The sequence below is a fragment of the Eucalyptus grandis genome, chromosome 10, assembly GCF_016545825.1.
Source record: "Eucalyptus grandis isolate ANBG69807.140 chromosome 10, ASM1654582v1, whole genome shotgun sequence".
Classification (NCBI taxonomy): domain Eukaryota; kingdom Viridiplantae; phylum Streptophyta; class Magnoliopsida; order Myrtales; family Myrtaceae; genus Eucalyptus; species Eucalyptus grandis.
In genome coordinates, this window is record NC_052621.1 from 5,025,174 (window position 1) to 5,039,719 (window position 14,546).

The window sequence follows — 14,546 nt, forward strand, 5'->3', positions numbered from 1 at the left end:
ACTTCCTGGAAATTTTTTTTTTTTTTTTATAGAAATATCATATTTTCCATGAAATAAATGAAGCCTTGCGAAGTATCTATTTTGTGAAAAACTTCATGATAAAAGAAAATGTTTTTCAAGAAATCATTTTCCAACAAAATATTTTCCCCTTTTTAGGTTAAGTAATTCATTCCTAACTTTAAACGTGCATATTTTCTTTAATCGTAAATTAATTTTCTTTGATTGATCATTTTTAGTAAATCAAATTTGTGAAAGTCTAGAAAACTAATCTGTGAAAAAAAATTTCACTCAAACAAATATACCCATATGTTTGATTATGAAAATTTCATAATAAAGGAAAATACTTTTTAGAAAATACTCTTCAATAATATGTTTTCCCCTTTTTAAGGTTACAGAGTTCATTTTCTTAATTTTAAGCATGCATATCTTCTTTGACTATTTATGGTTTTTCATTGATTGGCCATTTTCAATAAGCTAAATGCATAAAAGTTCAAAAAATTAATTCATCGAAAATTCTTTCACTCAAATAAACACACCCCTTAGTAATTATATAAGTTCCTTATTAGAGAGTCCGTACTAACAATGTGAATTGTATAATAATTTGATGAATCACGAGAGTTTGAAGATTGGGACTGGAAGTAGAGTGGCCTTCCAGGTGGAATGGTTTGTTCAAGTGACCAGTTAATGTCACTTTGTGTTGCTCTTTTAGAGGCGGCAACTTAGATGTTCATGGAAGGTTACTAACTATATGGCAGATTTCACTTTATGTTAATGTCACTTTGATGAGTAGACTATTACTAGATTTGAGTGGATGGCCTAGTAAAAGGTTCTAAAGGAGGCAAACTCTTTCAAAATAATGACACAAATGACCCATGAACTTTGCTTTAATATATAATGTGGTCCATAAACTTTTCATTTATTTAATGTGGTCCTTCAATTATTGATAAGCCAAACAGTTTTTTATGACGTAAATTAATATATGCCGATTTGAATTTCTAAAAATGATGAGTCGGCGTGTCCATTTTTATTTATTTAATTTTAAAAAGAAAAAAGTCAAGGCATTAACATGTCATTCGTTACTTGATGACATAAATTATCATATCATGATATGAGGTGAATATCTCACTTGACTAATGCATGTGAAACTTTTTTCCCGCCATTCAAACTTAACAAATTGGAAAACACATTAGCTAATACCATTAATTTGAACTAATGGAAGGACAACATTGAACTTTTTCATTTAGTCTAGGGATAAAGTTGAACACATACTAATAGTTTAGGGTCACATTGAACTAATTAAAAATATTAGAATGATATTGTACATTCTATTAAAGTTCACGTAATATTTGTGTGATTTTCGCAAACCCTCCTCAAGCATGACATGAGTACCAAATTAGCATCTTCTCCTTAGGCTTCTAAAATTTTATGCAGCTAGTGCTTTCTCATATAAATAGCAAACTAGGTTCTATTTGTTTGATTGACATCTAATCTCATAGAGTGAGGTTGCTCAGACTTTTTTCTACTTCTCTAATCAATCTCTTGTTGCAATAGAATATTGAAGAGATTTTTTCTTTGGTTTTTTTTTTTTTTTGTGTTAATATTCTTGTTTGACTTATGTTATGTGGTAGCTTGTCCTTTTGATTACTTTCTGATTCGTGATGCTAGCATAGAGTTAATTTCACTTTTCTTGCATGGGGTGGAATGAAGTGCAAAATCATTTTCACCCGAGGCACAATAGATAAGTGTATAGCAATGATATCACTTAAGCAATCGGGTATCAAACTAACTATAATTTTGGATATAGATGGGCAATAAATGCAATGTGTAATGAAAGCAAGAATGCTTGATTGGTTTTTTTACTAATGCATGTGAGAGTTGTGCTAGAGAGAAGCTCCATATCGAAAAATTAGTACAGTGTTGAGCGGTTGATATATCATAAATGACCCATAATTCATTAGCTTAAGTTTCCGAGTGAAGGTAGGTCTAATTAGATATATTGATGAGCTCTTGTTTTGGGCTCCCTCTTGGTAATCTCCCTCATTGAAGTTATCAGGCTTCTATTATGTAATCCCAACAAATAGTATTAGAGTTGATGGTAGATTGGTGGCCCTCCAATTTGTTCCGATGTTTGATGAATATCTCAAGAAAGAAATCTCATGATCGATGCTTATTTTGAGGAAAAATTGTCATCACAATTAGTCTTGCAAGAAGAGATCATGGACAGTTGATCTAGTAATACGAGTTTAGCAAGAAGACAATTAGTTTGGCGAGAATAGACCATGGACAGTTGGTCTGGTAATGTGAGTCTCGCAAGAAGAGACCATGGATAGTTGGTCACATTAAAGTGACTTGGAAATTCAAGTTGAGATAAAATGATGCAAAAAAAAAAAAAAAAAAAAAAAAATAGCTACATTAAAGGGAGGGAGGGAGGGAGGGAGGGGGAGGGGGCGCATACTCAACACTGGAGCTCACACATGAGAGAATGATTGTAAGGTGTGAGTTGTGTTAAAGAGAAGTCCCTCATCAAAGAATTGGTATGATGTTGAGTAATGAATATATTATAGTTAACCTATAACTTATTGACTTAAACTTTTGAGCGAAAGTAAGTCCAATTAGATATGTTAACGGACTTGAACTATTATAAAGAAGTCCCATGTCAAAGAATTGGTATGATGTTGAGCAATTAATATATTATATTTTTGCCAATAATCCATTAGCTTAAGTTTTTAATTGAATGTAAGTCTAATTGATTATGTTGATAGGTTTAGATTTGGATTGCCTCTTAGTAATCTCCAAGGTAAAGGGGATCGGGTTTTTGCTGCGCTCTTCTAACAAAAGTAACTAGTTAGGGTGGATGGGCGGTGGAGTGCGAGAGGGTGAGGCATGATGTTCTATTTATTAGTCACATACACATTGACTACCTACTCATGGTTGCAGTCGGACTCTCTTGGTGTATGTTCTAGGAAGTTGGGTTGTTTCCCTTGGGATGTGTTCAATTTGCACGTGGAGACTTCAAAACCACATTTTGGGGTTGGACTAGTAGTAATGTTGCTGGCTGTGTGAATCTACGCTCTTTCTTCCAACACATTACAATAAATTATTATTTTTTTGGTAGATTGAACGATTGATTGGTTGATATTGACGTGTTGAAATTCTCCTTATTCAACCGCAACGTGGTATGTTGACGAATGTGAGGCAAGCGACTTCACCAGACGTATTTTGTGCGTTGGCCCCTAGCTTTTGTCTCTCTAGTTTGTTTTATATTGCACGCGGGTGAACTTTAAATTATTGCTGGGATACAAGAGCATTTGAAATGGGCGAGTCTTTGTCCGCCGCTAAAGCCTCCCTCCATTAGCTGTTCGCATGTGGAGCTTCCTGATGCACGTGTCGTTTAAGCCATTTCGTCTGCCTAAAACGATGCAAAACTGCGAATCCCTGTTGTTCTGAACACGAATTACGTCAAACCATGAGCCGTCAAACCATGAGCCGACGTTTTGAAGTCAAAATCATGAAGGCGAGACCAGCGAAGATGGCCATTCGTTGAAGTGATTAATGTCTGAGACTTTTTAGGGTGCTCGTGGGTCCATGAAGGACTATCATTTGTCTTCAAGCAGTTTCGCTTTAGAAAAAGGGAGTTTCACCGTTCTCATCTGTGAAAGGACGTGGCGAATAAGGGATGGTGGACACGGAGTGGAAGTGGAAAGCCGAGAAATTTTCCGTCGTATCAGGGACCCACTTCTGTGTCCTGTACCCCCAAGACACCCCAATGCAAGGAAAAACATGACAAAAATCAAGAAAAGGGTTTGCGGAGAGACAGCCCACATCCTTTCGGCCTGATAAATTGAAGCCCGATGAATGGTTCCATGACGGTTTGGAGAAATCCAGTAGAGTTTCAAACCTAAGGTGGCTGCACCAAATTGAATTGGCTAAGCCACCAGCTTCGATCATTCTCTTTACGGATTCTCTCTTTTTTCTTTCCCTCTCCAAAATTAGAGAGAACTACAATTTACTCATCTTGTATTTTTATTGATGACAGTTCGCATCTTTTTTTATATTAGTTACTCATCTTACATTATTTTATAGTAATTTCTAATGCGATTCTTTTTTTACATATATATATGTGTGTGTGTGTGTGTGTGTACATGCAATAATATAGAGTCAACAATATGACAAATTAATTGATGGTTGATAACGAAAGCATAGGATTGCACAAATTGAGAGAGTTAGGAGAGGTGCTCACCTTCCCCAGTTTTCCCTTTTCAATAATTTTGTATTTTTTGTTCATAGTTTTTTAACATACCATAGGATTTTTCCTGAATTCTTGTTTTTTCTTTGGGTATAATATATTCTAGCCATATTGAAATAATAAACTTCTCTTTTAGATATGGTCTTCGAGCTTACTGGAGTCGAATTGAGTAAACTCGAGCCCTACCCCATCATACTGGGCTTAATAAATAAATAAGCTTTTTCCTACCCAAAGGAACTCTTCCGACCTATTTGACTTGAGTGATCTTGGGTGGGTACATAGGGTTTTAGGCCCATGATAAGACCAATTCTTCCTGTGTAGGCATTGTTAACAACACGGCAACAAGTTAACAACTATTTTTAGCATACTTTGGTTCAGCAGAGGCATAAAATTTAAGGGAAATTAAAACGTGGGCATTTCTTAGGCTAAGGAATGAATCAACAAATGTGAACATCAAGAGACGTGATCTAGAGATGACCTCTTAAAGCATGTCCATGAGCAGTTTCTCAAATGAATGCAATGATCTGAAATGAGGATATTCCTCTCTTTTATCGGAATCAAATCTAAGTTAAACAGCCAAGATTCAAGCCCAACTGCAAGTGGCAAACACATCTAAAAAGTCAAGAAAACATCATTCTCAAAAGCTGTGTAGGGATGATTCAGATTTCTAAAGACGTGGCACGCCACGCCCACTAAACCAAATTAGAGTCTTCCATAATTGATGGGTTTTGTACGTTTAAGTTCCTTTTACCACTCTCGATTTGAGCTTCCTATTCTAGTGACCCTACTGAAGAGCATTTTTCACACTGGGAGAAGTCCACTCTTGAGAATTCACCTAATTCCCCACACCATCTCAGTTTTTTTTTAGGTCATACACTATGTCAGGTTCACGTCCTCGACTTCTCCTAATTTTCTCTAGTTTTTTTTTTTTTTTTTTTTGGGTAAATTCTCTAGTACTTTCAGTTCTCATTTGGTTCACTTTGAAATTAAATTAGTCAAAGAATGAGAATCCTAAAAGATTATCTGGATTCTATCTTGCAAACATCGGGGTAGTATGATTTTCATCTCTTGAGTTACTCGTTTTTAATGAGAGAAACCAAATCAATAAGGCGTCAATTGATCCATTCACTTTAGTGTCTTTGTCCTATATTCGCGATTAAATAATGTTGAACAAACTTAAAGATATTGCTACAATTCTACGTACACTTTCCGTTCAAAAGGGGTTCTGTTTTTCCGTTCTTTATTAGAGGGAACTCTTTTTTCTAGTGTCAAACACGATATGCACTGATATTTGGTCAATATGACTAATCTCATAAAGAGAAATATCTTTTAAAAATCTCAAGAACAATGGACTTAGATGTAGCCAATTTGAATTCCTAAGAAAAGTTTAGATACTATTTGGAATTACATAATATTGACGTCAGCAAAAACCTAACTATACACTTCACGATGTGGTTGTTAGAGATCAGTAATTTTACAAATTTTTTGAGGGAGGGTTTCTTAGAAATTGGTAGCTCTAAAATCACCCGAAAGAAAATATAATTTTTTAGCCTAAAATTTTTTAAGCAGTTATTTATTACGACACTTACCAAGCTAAGATGAAAATATGTGTCATTAGAATTGTGTTGTGACATGCTCTTGACCGTAAAGAAAGCCATTAAGAGAACAATCTAAGAGCATGAGCCCTTTTTCTCCGAATTTCAAGAACAAGCGAAATAATTTACATCAGTTTTCATACACATCTTCCTTCCATTGTCATCTTGAAGTGTTTTTTCTGTCCTTTCAAGAAAATAAAATAAATAAAATAAAAATATTAGGTATCGAAAGCGTACTAATTGATTAATTAATGTAATCAAGTCACCGACTCTAGATTCTCTGATTGCATAGGAAGTGAGTTATACTCTCATATCTCACTTGGTTTCTAACCGACTCTAAGGATCAGAAGTAAGGGTTACTAATTACTCGACTAAACCACCTTGAGTCCTTCTTCTCTACCAGATCATGGGTCGTAGGCTCGTCCTTTAGGCAATACCCCTAGACCTATTCCCTCCCTCGAGGGGTAGGTCGCAACAATTAGGTTTTGTGTATTTGATTAACGGTTGACCTCACATAATGAAATTGCTCAAAGCTCTATTTTCTTTTCTAATCAATCTCTTGTTGCAATAGAATGTTGAAAAAATTTTCTTCTGTTTTTGTTTTTGTTTTTTTGTTTTTTGTCTTCTTTTTTGTTTTTTGGCAAAGGTGTTATTATTCTTATTTGGCTTTTGTTATGTGGTAGCTTGTCCTTTTGATTACTTTTTGATTTATGAAGCTAGCATAGAGTTAATTTCACTTTTCTTACTTGAGATGGAATGAAGTGCATAATCATTTTCGTCCGAGGCACAATAGATAAGTGTGTAACAATGATACCATGTAAGCAATCAGGTCTTGCTACTGACTATAATTTCGGATATAGAATGGCAACAACTTCAATGTGTGATGAAAGAAAGAACGCTTGATTGGGTTTTTACCCTGTTACTAGGCCCTAAAATATCAACAATGCGTGATGTCCTTTCTCCAGTGGACGATTATCTTCGGGGTGTTCATGAACTCTCTTTTTCTTTGTTAAAGTGGAAAGGGGTGCTTGTGGAGGACCATCCTTCCAATAGTTGATGGAAGCCCAACAAGGAGTGGGAGGCGACTTTAATTTCAGGTGGTGCTTGAGTAGTAAAAATGAACTTCATCATGGCCAAGCGGAAGATTGTTTTACCCAAAGCAAGAGCACATTGGCGAGTAGCCCCTACCTAAGACTTTTGCTTTGCCTTTTTTCCCTCTTGGATATGTTACTACCGACACTATCTTGCATAAATATTTTCATAGCTGAAGCACTTCTGAGGAAAATGAACATCATCATGGCAAAGCGGAAGATTGTTTACTCAACGCAAGAGCACATTAGCGAGTCACCCTGTCTAAGACTTTTCCTTTGCATTTTTTCCCTCCTCTTGGATATGTTGCTGCCGATACTATCGTGTAAAAATATTTCGTGCCTGAAGCACTTGCGAGGAAAATGGACATCATCATGGCTAAGCAGAGGATTGTTTACTCAAAGCAACAGCAGATCAGCCAGTAGCCCTGTTTTAGACTTTTGCGTTGCCTTTTTTCCCACCTTTTGGATATGTTACTGCCGATACTATCGTGTAAAAATATTTCATAGCTGAAGCACTTCTGAGGAAAGGTCATTTTGTGACACAGCTAAATGTTAAAGTTGCTTTTGTGGGTAAGTTTGTCGAGTGACGTATAACTAGTAACCTAATGCTTGAATTCAGGTGGTTTGCCGCTCATATCACGTCAGAGCTTACTTGTTACTATCATTTAGTATATTAGTGGACAGCAACTCTTTTGGAGGCTCCTTTCAAATCTCCCATCTATGATCCGCCCAATTATGCAGATTATATGTCAAGTTTGTCAATGCCTAGTGATGCTCCAGGACCACGACTATAAAGGTAGCTGGACCATATTCATAATTCCATTGCATTTTTCAGTGGATTGGATGTTTGATATCCTTTACAGGTACATTTTCATGTTGATCTCTCTCTCTCTCTCTCTCTCTCTCTCTCTCTCTCTCTCTCTCTAGCACACACAAATCTCACGTTCATCTCTGAACTGGTTGGATTCAGTTGTTAATTATGAATAGTTCTGTGATTCGATGGCTGTTGTTTGTTACTGGGCAATCAACTAGTACCATGTTTGTAACGGAATGAAATTGAAAATAACTAGTTAAGACAGGGTGAATGGGCATTGGAGTGCGAGAGGTGCAAGGCATGATATTCCATTTATCGCGTACACGTTGATCGCCTATTCATGAGTGCAGCTGGACTCTCTTGATGTGTGTTCTAGGAAGCTGGGTTCTTCCTCGTGGGACGTGTTCACTTTGCCAGTGGAGACTTCAAAACCACCCTTTTGGATTGGATTAGTGGCAATGTTGCTGGCTGTGTGAATCTAAGCTGTTTCTTCCAACACGTTACAATATTTTTTTTGTAGATCGAACAAATCATAGATTGATATTGACGCGTTGAAATTCTCCTTATTCAACAATAACATCGTATGTCAGCGAATGTGAAGCAAGCGGCTTCACCTGACGTATTTTGTGCATTGGCCTGCAACATTTGTCTCTCTGGTTTGGTTTATACTTTCATCTCAAGTGGGCGATCTCCAAAATATTGCAGGGATACAAAAGCATTTGAAATGGGCGAGTCTATACATGCGGCTAAAGCCCCCCCTCCATTAGCTGTTCACATGTGAAGCTTCCTGATCACATGTCGTTGACAACTTTCTAGTCTGCCTAAAACGATGCAAAATTGTGAGTCCCTGTTGTCTTGAACACGAGTTACATCGAGCCTTAAGCCGAGGTTTTGAAGGCAAAACCCATGAATGCGAGAACAGCGAACTGGGTCATTCATTGAAGTGACTGATGTCAGAGACTTTTGGGGTGCTCCTGGGGTCTATGAAGGGTAGGGCTCATTTCACCTCAAGCAGTTTCGCTTTAGAAAAAGCGTGGTTTCAATGTTCTCATCCGGAAAAGGACGTGAAAAATAGGGATGGCGAACGCGGAGTCAAAGCGAAAAAGCCGAGAAATTTTCCTATAAGAGAATGATTGTATTAGACGGTTTGGAGAAATCCACGCAAAAAAGAGTAGAGCTTCGAAATTTAAACATAAAAGCTGATCGGGATCCGTATCAGATGAACAATGAGATTAATTGGTTAGGCACTCCCTCATTATGGCTAAACTAGGATCATCACCCAATGTGGCTGCACCAAATCGGATTGGCTAAGTCACTGGCTTCAATCATTCTCTTTTCGGATTCTCTTTTTTCTTCCCTCCCCAAAATTAGAAAGAATTACAATTAACTCATCTTGTATATTTGTTGATGACAATTCGCATCGTTCTCTATTAGTTTACTCGTATTACGTTATTTTATATTAATTTCTATTGTGATTCTTTTCTTGCATAAACTATGGTCTGATTATTCAAACTGTCCTCATAAACAAAATAGTACATGCAATAGTGCAGAGTCAAAAATGTAATAAACTAAATTGATGGTTGATAACAAAAGCATAGGATCGCACAAATTGACAGAGTTAGGAGAGGTGCTTACCTTCCTCATTTTTCCTTTTTCAATAGTTTTGTATCTTTTGTTCATAGTATTTAACATACCATGGGTCTTCACAGAAATTTTTGTTTTCCTTTTGGTATAATATAACCTAGCCATATTGAAATAATAAACTTCTCCTTTAGAGATTATCATCAAGTATACTGGTGTCAAACAGGGTAAACTCGAGCCCTACCCCATCATACCGGGCTTAATTAGTAAATAACCTTGCTCCTGCCCCAAGGAGTTCTTTCCAACCTATCGGACTCACATGATCTCGGGTGTAAAGATAGGCTTTTAGCCCCGTGATAAGAAATATTCTCACTGTGTAGGCAATGTTAGCAGCACGCCAACAAGTTAACAACGATTTTTAGCATACTTCGGCTCAGTGGGAGGATAAAATTGAAGGGAAATTAATAAGTGAGTATTTCTTAGGCTAAGGAGTGAATCAAGAAATATGAACATCAAGAGACATGATATAAGGATGGATTTTCGGTAACATATTCTTCCAAAAGTATGTCCATGTACAGTTTCCCAAATGAATGCAATGACGTCTGAAATGAAGATGTTCCTGTCTTTTTGTCGGAACCAAATCTAAGTTAGCGAATCAGCCAAAATTTATTTAGCACCAAAAAAAAAAAAAAAAATCAGCCAAAATTTCAACCCCAACCACATGTGGCAAACACATCTAAAACGGCGAGAAAATATCGTCCTTAAAAGCTGTGTAGGGATTGATCCAGATTTCAAAAGTCGGGGCACGCCACGCCCCACTAAGCCAACCTGGGTCTTCGATAATTGATGGGTTTCGTACGTTTTAAATTATTTTAACACATTCGATTTGAGCATATTGTACGAGTGGGCCCACTCAAGAGCATTTTCACATTGGCAAAAGACCACTCTTGAGAATTCACCTGGTTCCTCGTATCGTCTCAGGTCGAATTCTCCTAATTCCTCTACTACTTTCAGTTCTCATTTGATTCACTTTGAAATTAAATTAGTCGAAGAATGAGAATCGACTAATACACATGTCTTTCTTAACTAAATTTTACGTAACTTATTGACTGGAGCAAACTAGCACCAGCCTCGATGCCTCGAGTAAATTACACTTTTCTGCTAACAATAATTAATCCTCCACGAGTCGGCTATAACGTGTGATTGATGAAGATGACCGGTAAATGCGGTAGAAGGTTGAAACATTTCAGGAACTATTCATCATTAAATATGCTGAGATTGCATGGAATTCAACTTGATATAGCTATGATGACAGCGATGGTTGCCGCTTGCTTAAATGGTATGAGAAAAACTTTTTGATGATTCGATGTAGTATTGTAATACCTAATAAAAAATATAGGCGCGTTTAAGCAAAACTCCATGTGACAGAGTAGGATTGGTAGTGCGTGTGGTGACTCATTCGGTCCATCCAGAACACGTCTAACCGATCTGCTTGCTCAGCCCAAAACTGGGTTCATGAATTAAAGAAACAGTACGAGCTGCAATGTACATTGGTCAAGGATTCTATATATAATGGGAGAAATCGATTAATTGATCAGAGAAATGAAGAGACGTTTCTATGTCTATTGAGCTACTTAATTTTTAAGAAGAATGCCAACTTGAGATCATGTTCCCCATCGATTTGAGAAAAGATTTTGTAATACGATGTAATCGTTAGAATCATCATAATGCGAAATACACTTGGTATCCTTCTTTTTGGGAATCCAAAACAAAGTTGGGTTGCAATTCCCAAGAGAAATAATTATCTTGTCCACAATTGGCTAGATAATTCTCAATACAATGTTAATAGAACAGGCAAATTTCAGTATTAAACCCAACTTTGGACACAGCAAAGCAAAACATATATCAGTTTTTTTTCAAATCGCATTAGCTATGAAATCAATATAAATTTTCAATTAAAGCAAATTTATAAAAATATAAACAACTAAGAAGGAGCATCTTTAAGAAGCATGTAATAATTGCATCGGTGGAGAACACAAATTAGAGTTCTTGCTGGCTTGCGTTTCCATTTCTAATAATGCCTTTCTCTAATTAGACTATGAATTGTAAGAATGATTAATGATATAAATTTTACGAAAGAAAAACCTGAATTAATAATAAAGATTTGCAGTATTTAATATATTGCTTTTATCATGTGTTATGTGCTATATTTGGGAACTCATCACAAGACTCTTATAAAATCAATGCCCTAATAACGTGATATATTTTTATTAATTGAGTGGATAATGTAATGCATTTAGTTTCAAGATCACCTGTGATACAACAAAATTACTTAGCACGTCACTTATGGACATCAAATCATCAGATATGTATAACTTTGTGTATCGTCCTTGACGTTACCGCGTTGATTTTGCCATCGGTGCAAGAGTTTGCAAAAGACACGTCATCACTTCACTCGTCTTGGTCTCCTCCCTCTTGCTCTCTCTCTCCTTCAGAAACCCTAGATCGTCTCAACAGAGTCTCCTCCTGCGCAGATCCCTATATATCCATGATTCACTTGCTAAATCAAACATCTCACCCCACCCTTTTTGTTTACCACATAGAATTATTTCACTACTGATCCAATTCGAATCCTTAGTAGACAAAACAACTAGATATGGAGGAGTATCCTCAAGGCTTCCGCTTCTTCCCAACTGAGGAGGAGCTCGTCTCCTTCTACTTGCACAATCAGCTTCACGGCCTTAAGCAGGACAAGCTTCATCGTGTCATCCCAGTCCTCGATATTTTCGACACTGAGCCGTGGAATCTCCCCGGTAAAAGACAGTCCACTACTTGATGCAATTCTTTCACATCCCCTCCGTTATTTGAAGTATGCACTAAACTAGGTTCTTGAAAATTTCCGAAATTGTAGCGATTACCAGTAAACTTTATTTTCCCCATATTTTATCTGGTGAATTCGTGCTGCAGAGCTTGCGGGAGAGATGTGTAAAGAAGACAGAGAGCAGTGGTTCTTCTTTGCACCCATGCAGGAGAGGGAGGCGAGAGGAGGGCGGCCCAGTCGGAGCATGGCCACTGGATACTGGAAGGCCACCGGGTCTCCCTGTTATGTCTACTCGTCTGACAACAAGGTGATCGGCGTAAGAAAGTCAATGGTTTTCTATGTGGGAAAACCTCCCAGAGGAAGAAAAAGCCACTGGAAATTGAACGAGTACAGGGCCATTGAACTCCCGGCGACCAATCCCAATCCCACGAGCAGTAATCTTTCCATTCCTAAGGTGAACGTGTTATCAAGAAATTCGAACCTTTATTTCAACTTTTCTCAAACATAGAAACGATGGAATAACTTGGTTTGCATGACACCTAGTTTATCTAATTTTATCTTTGAATCGTTCTTGTAATAGCTTTCTGCCATGTTTTTATCGGTGTTGTGCAGTTGCGGACTATTGAATTTCCGTCTCTAGTTTAGTTCCTACTCGGGCTTTCACAGAAACTACAACAAACATTTTTCTCTGTGTTGATTATCTGGAAATAATGTACTTACAGCTAAGACGGGAATATACATTATGTCGAGTGTATGTGGTGTCGGGGAGCTCTCGAGCATTTGATCGCCGGCCACCAGAACTGGTGGCTAGAGAGACAACATTTCAGGGAGGCGACGGTGCTGCTAGCAGCGGAGGCAGTGGATGTGGAAATGTATCGTCATCTGTGGCGCCAACAGCCAATGTAGGAAGTTCCCATCAATGGGAGACGGCAAGTTTGGAAGAACCAATTTGGGATTGGGAGCAACTGGATTGGCTCTAATTTCATGTAGAGGTACTCTGACGATGTAGTTTTCTGGTTATCGATGCAATCATATGTATATCTATGAGTATGAAGACATTGTGTTTGATGCCCAATCAATAGGCAGGCCGAACTTGATTTCCAGCCTAAACGTTGGAAATGAATCCTAAGCATCTATGTTTTTTCATATAAAGTTGATTGGGCCTAGGAGGTCTAACTCATTAGACTAGGCTTAAGAATGAAACCGTTTCGCCTTTTGGGTCAGATCCAGTGAACCTTGACTCCTAATTAGAAAAAAAGATATTTGTTAGCAAGCATCTCCATATATCAATCTTTTTAAAGTCAATGGTCAATGTGTTGAAGAGCTTGTGACTCATGGTTTATAAGAGAATCATTTAATCAAAATTGAACAACACAATTAATCAAAATCTGGCATATCAAGCCTAGTAAAATGTTGGAGTATATTGTAGAATAACAAGCAATATTTTAGATATCTTCAATTATACGATAAATCGTTCCATTGCATTTGTACAGTCACTCCATCCTTTAAAGATATTTCATTGATAAAAATTCATTACATTCCTGGAAAATACTAACTAATTTAACATAAAAAGTAAATAATTTAAAATTAGTAGGATGTGTGTATTTATCAACATTCATACAGAGTGATTAAACTAAACTACACTGCACAACTGAAGTGCAAAAGATGTTCTTTCCATCTCATGATATAGCTCTGCATGTTGTTTTCTTATCAAGATTTCTGAAAGAAAGATTATAAAACCATAAATGAATTATAAGTTTCTTATATTTATTAGCATATGTATGTCCTTTTGAAAATGCATCATAGGGTACCCTATCGTTATGCAACGTTCTCCCACAAAACCTTAGATTATGACGGTTTATAATGCATTATGTCCAGAAGTGTAATTAGATAACTTTTTTAAAGATTTCTTTGATCGAAAACTTGCTTTATGTGTCTTTTGAATAAATAAGGCGAAGTATATAAGCGAAGGAATAATTCCTGATACATAGACTGAGATTTTTATTTTTTTTCAACAACCCACTCCCATTAATTAATTATCCAAATTGAAGCTTTTAAAGGTAACTTGTGTAAAAAAATAAATTACACGACCTTTGTTCCTTTTACATGTCCATATTTTCACATAGCTAATATGATTTAAGCATCACCTTGCACAATAATCTACACAGAGTATCATAACTTTATTTGCTATCGTTGAATGGGGTCTACTTGTCACAATCATTTATTGATTATTAAAATATAAAAGTCTAAGGTATACTAAACGAGTTCATATTACGATGACAGTCAGTGCTATCAAAATTGCCATAATTTCTTATTTAGTTATTTAAAGTGCTTTAAGAATACTTCTCAACAAAACCTCTTAAAACGGAAACCATACGATTAAAGAGGCATAAATGAG

General features: G+C 36.7%; 1 protein-coding gene across 1 annotated transcript; it reads left to right on the top strand.

Annotated features, from left to right (window-relative positions):
• Positions 1-11,983: 11,983 nt before the first annotated feature.
• Positions 11,984-13,128, top strand: LOC104423427 (NAC domain-containing protein 90). Its single transcript, XM_010035919.3, has 3 exons — positions 11,984-12,140; positions 12,295-12,602; positions 12,871-13,128. Exons 1-3 carry the CDS (start codon positions 11,984-11,986, stop codon positions 13,126-13,128), a joined length of 723 nt encoding a protein of 240 aa, XP_010034221.1.
• Positions 13,129-14,546: the final 1,418 nt, after the last annotated feature.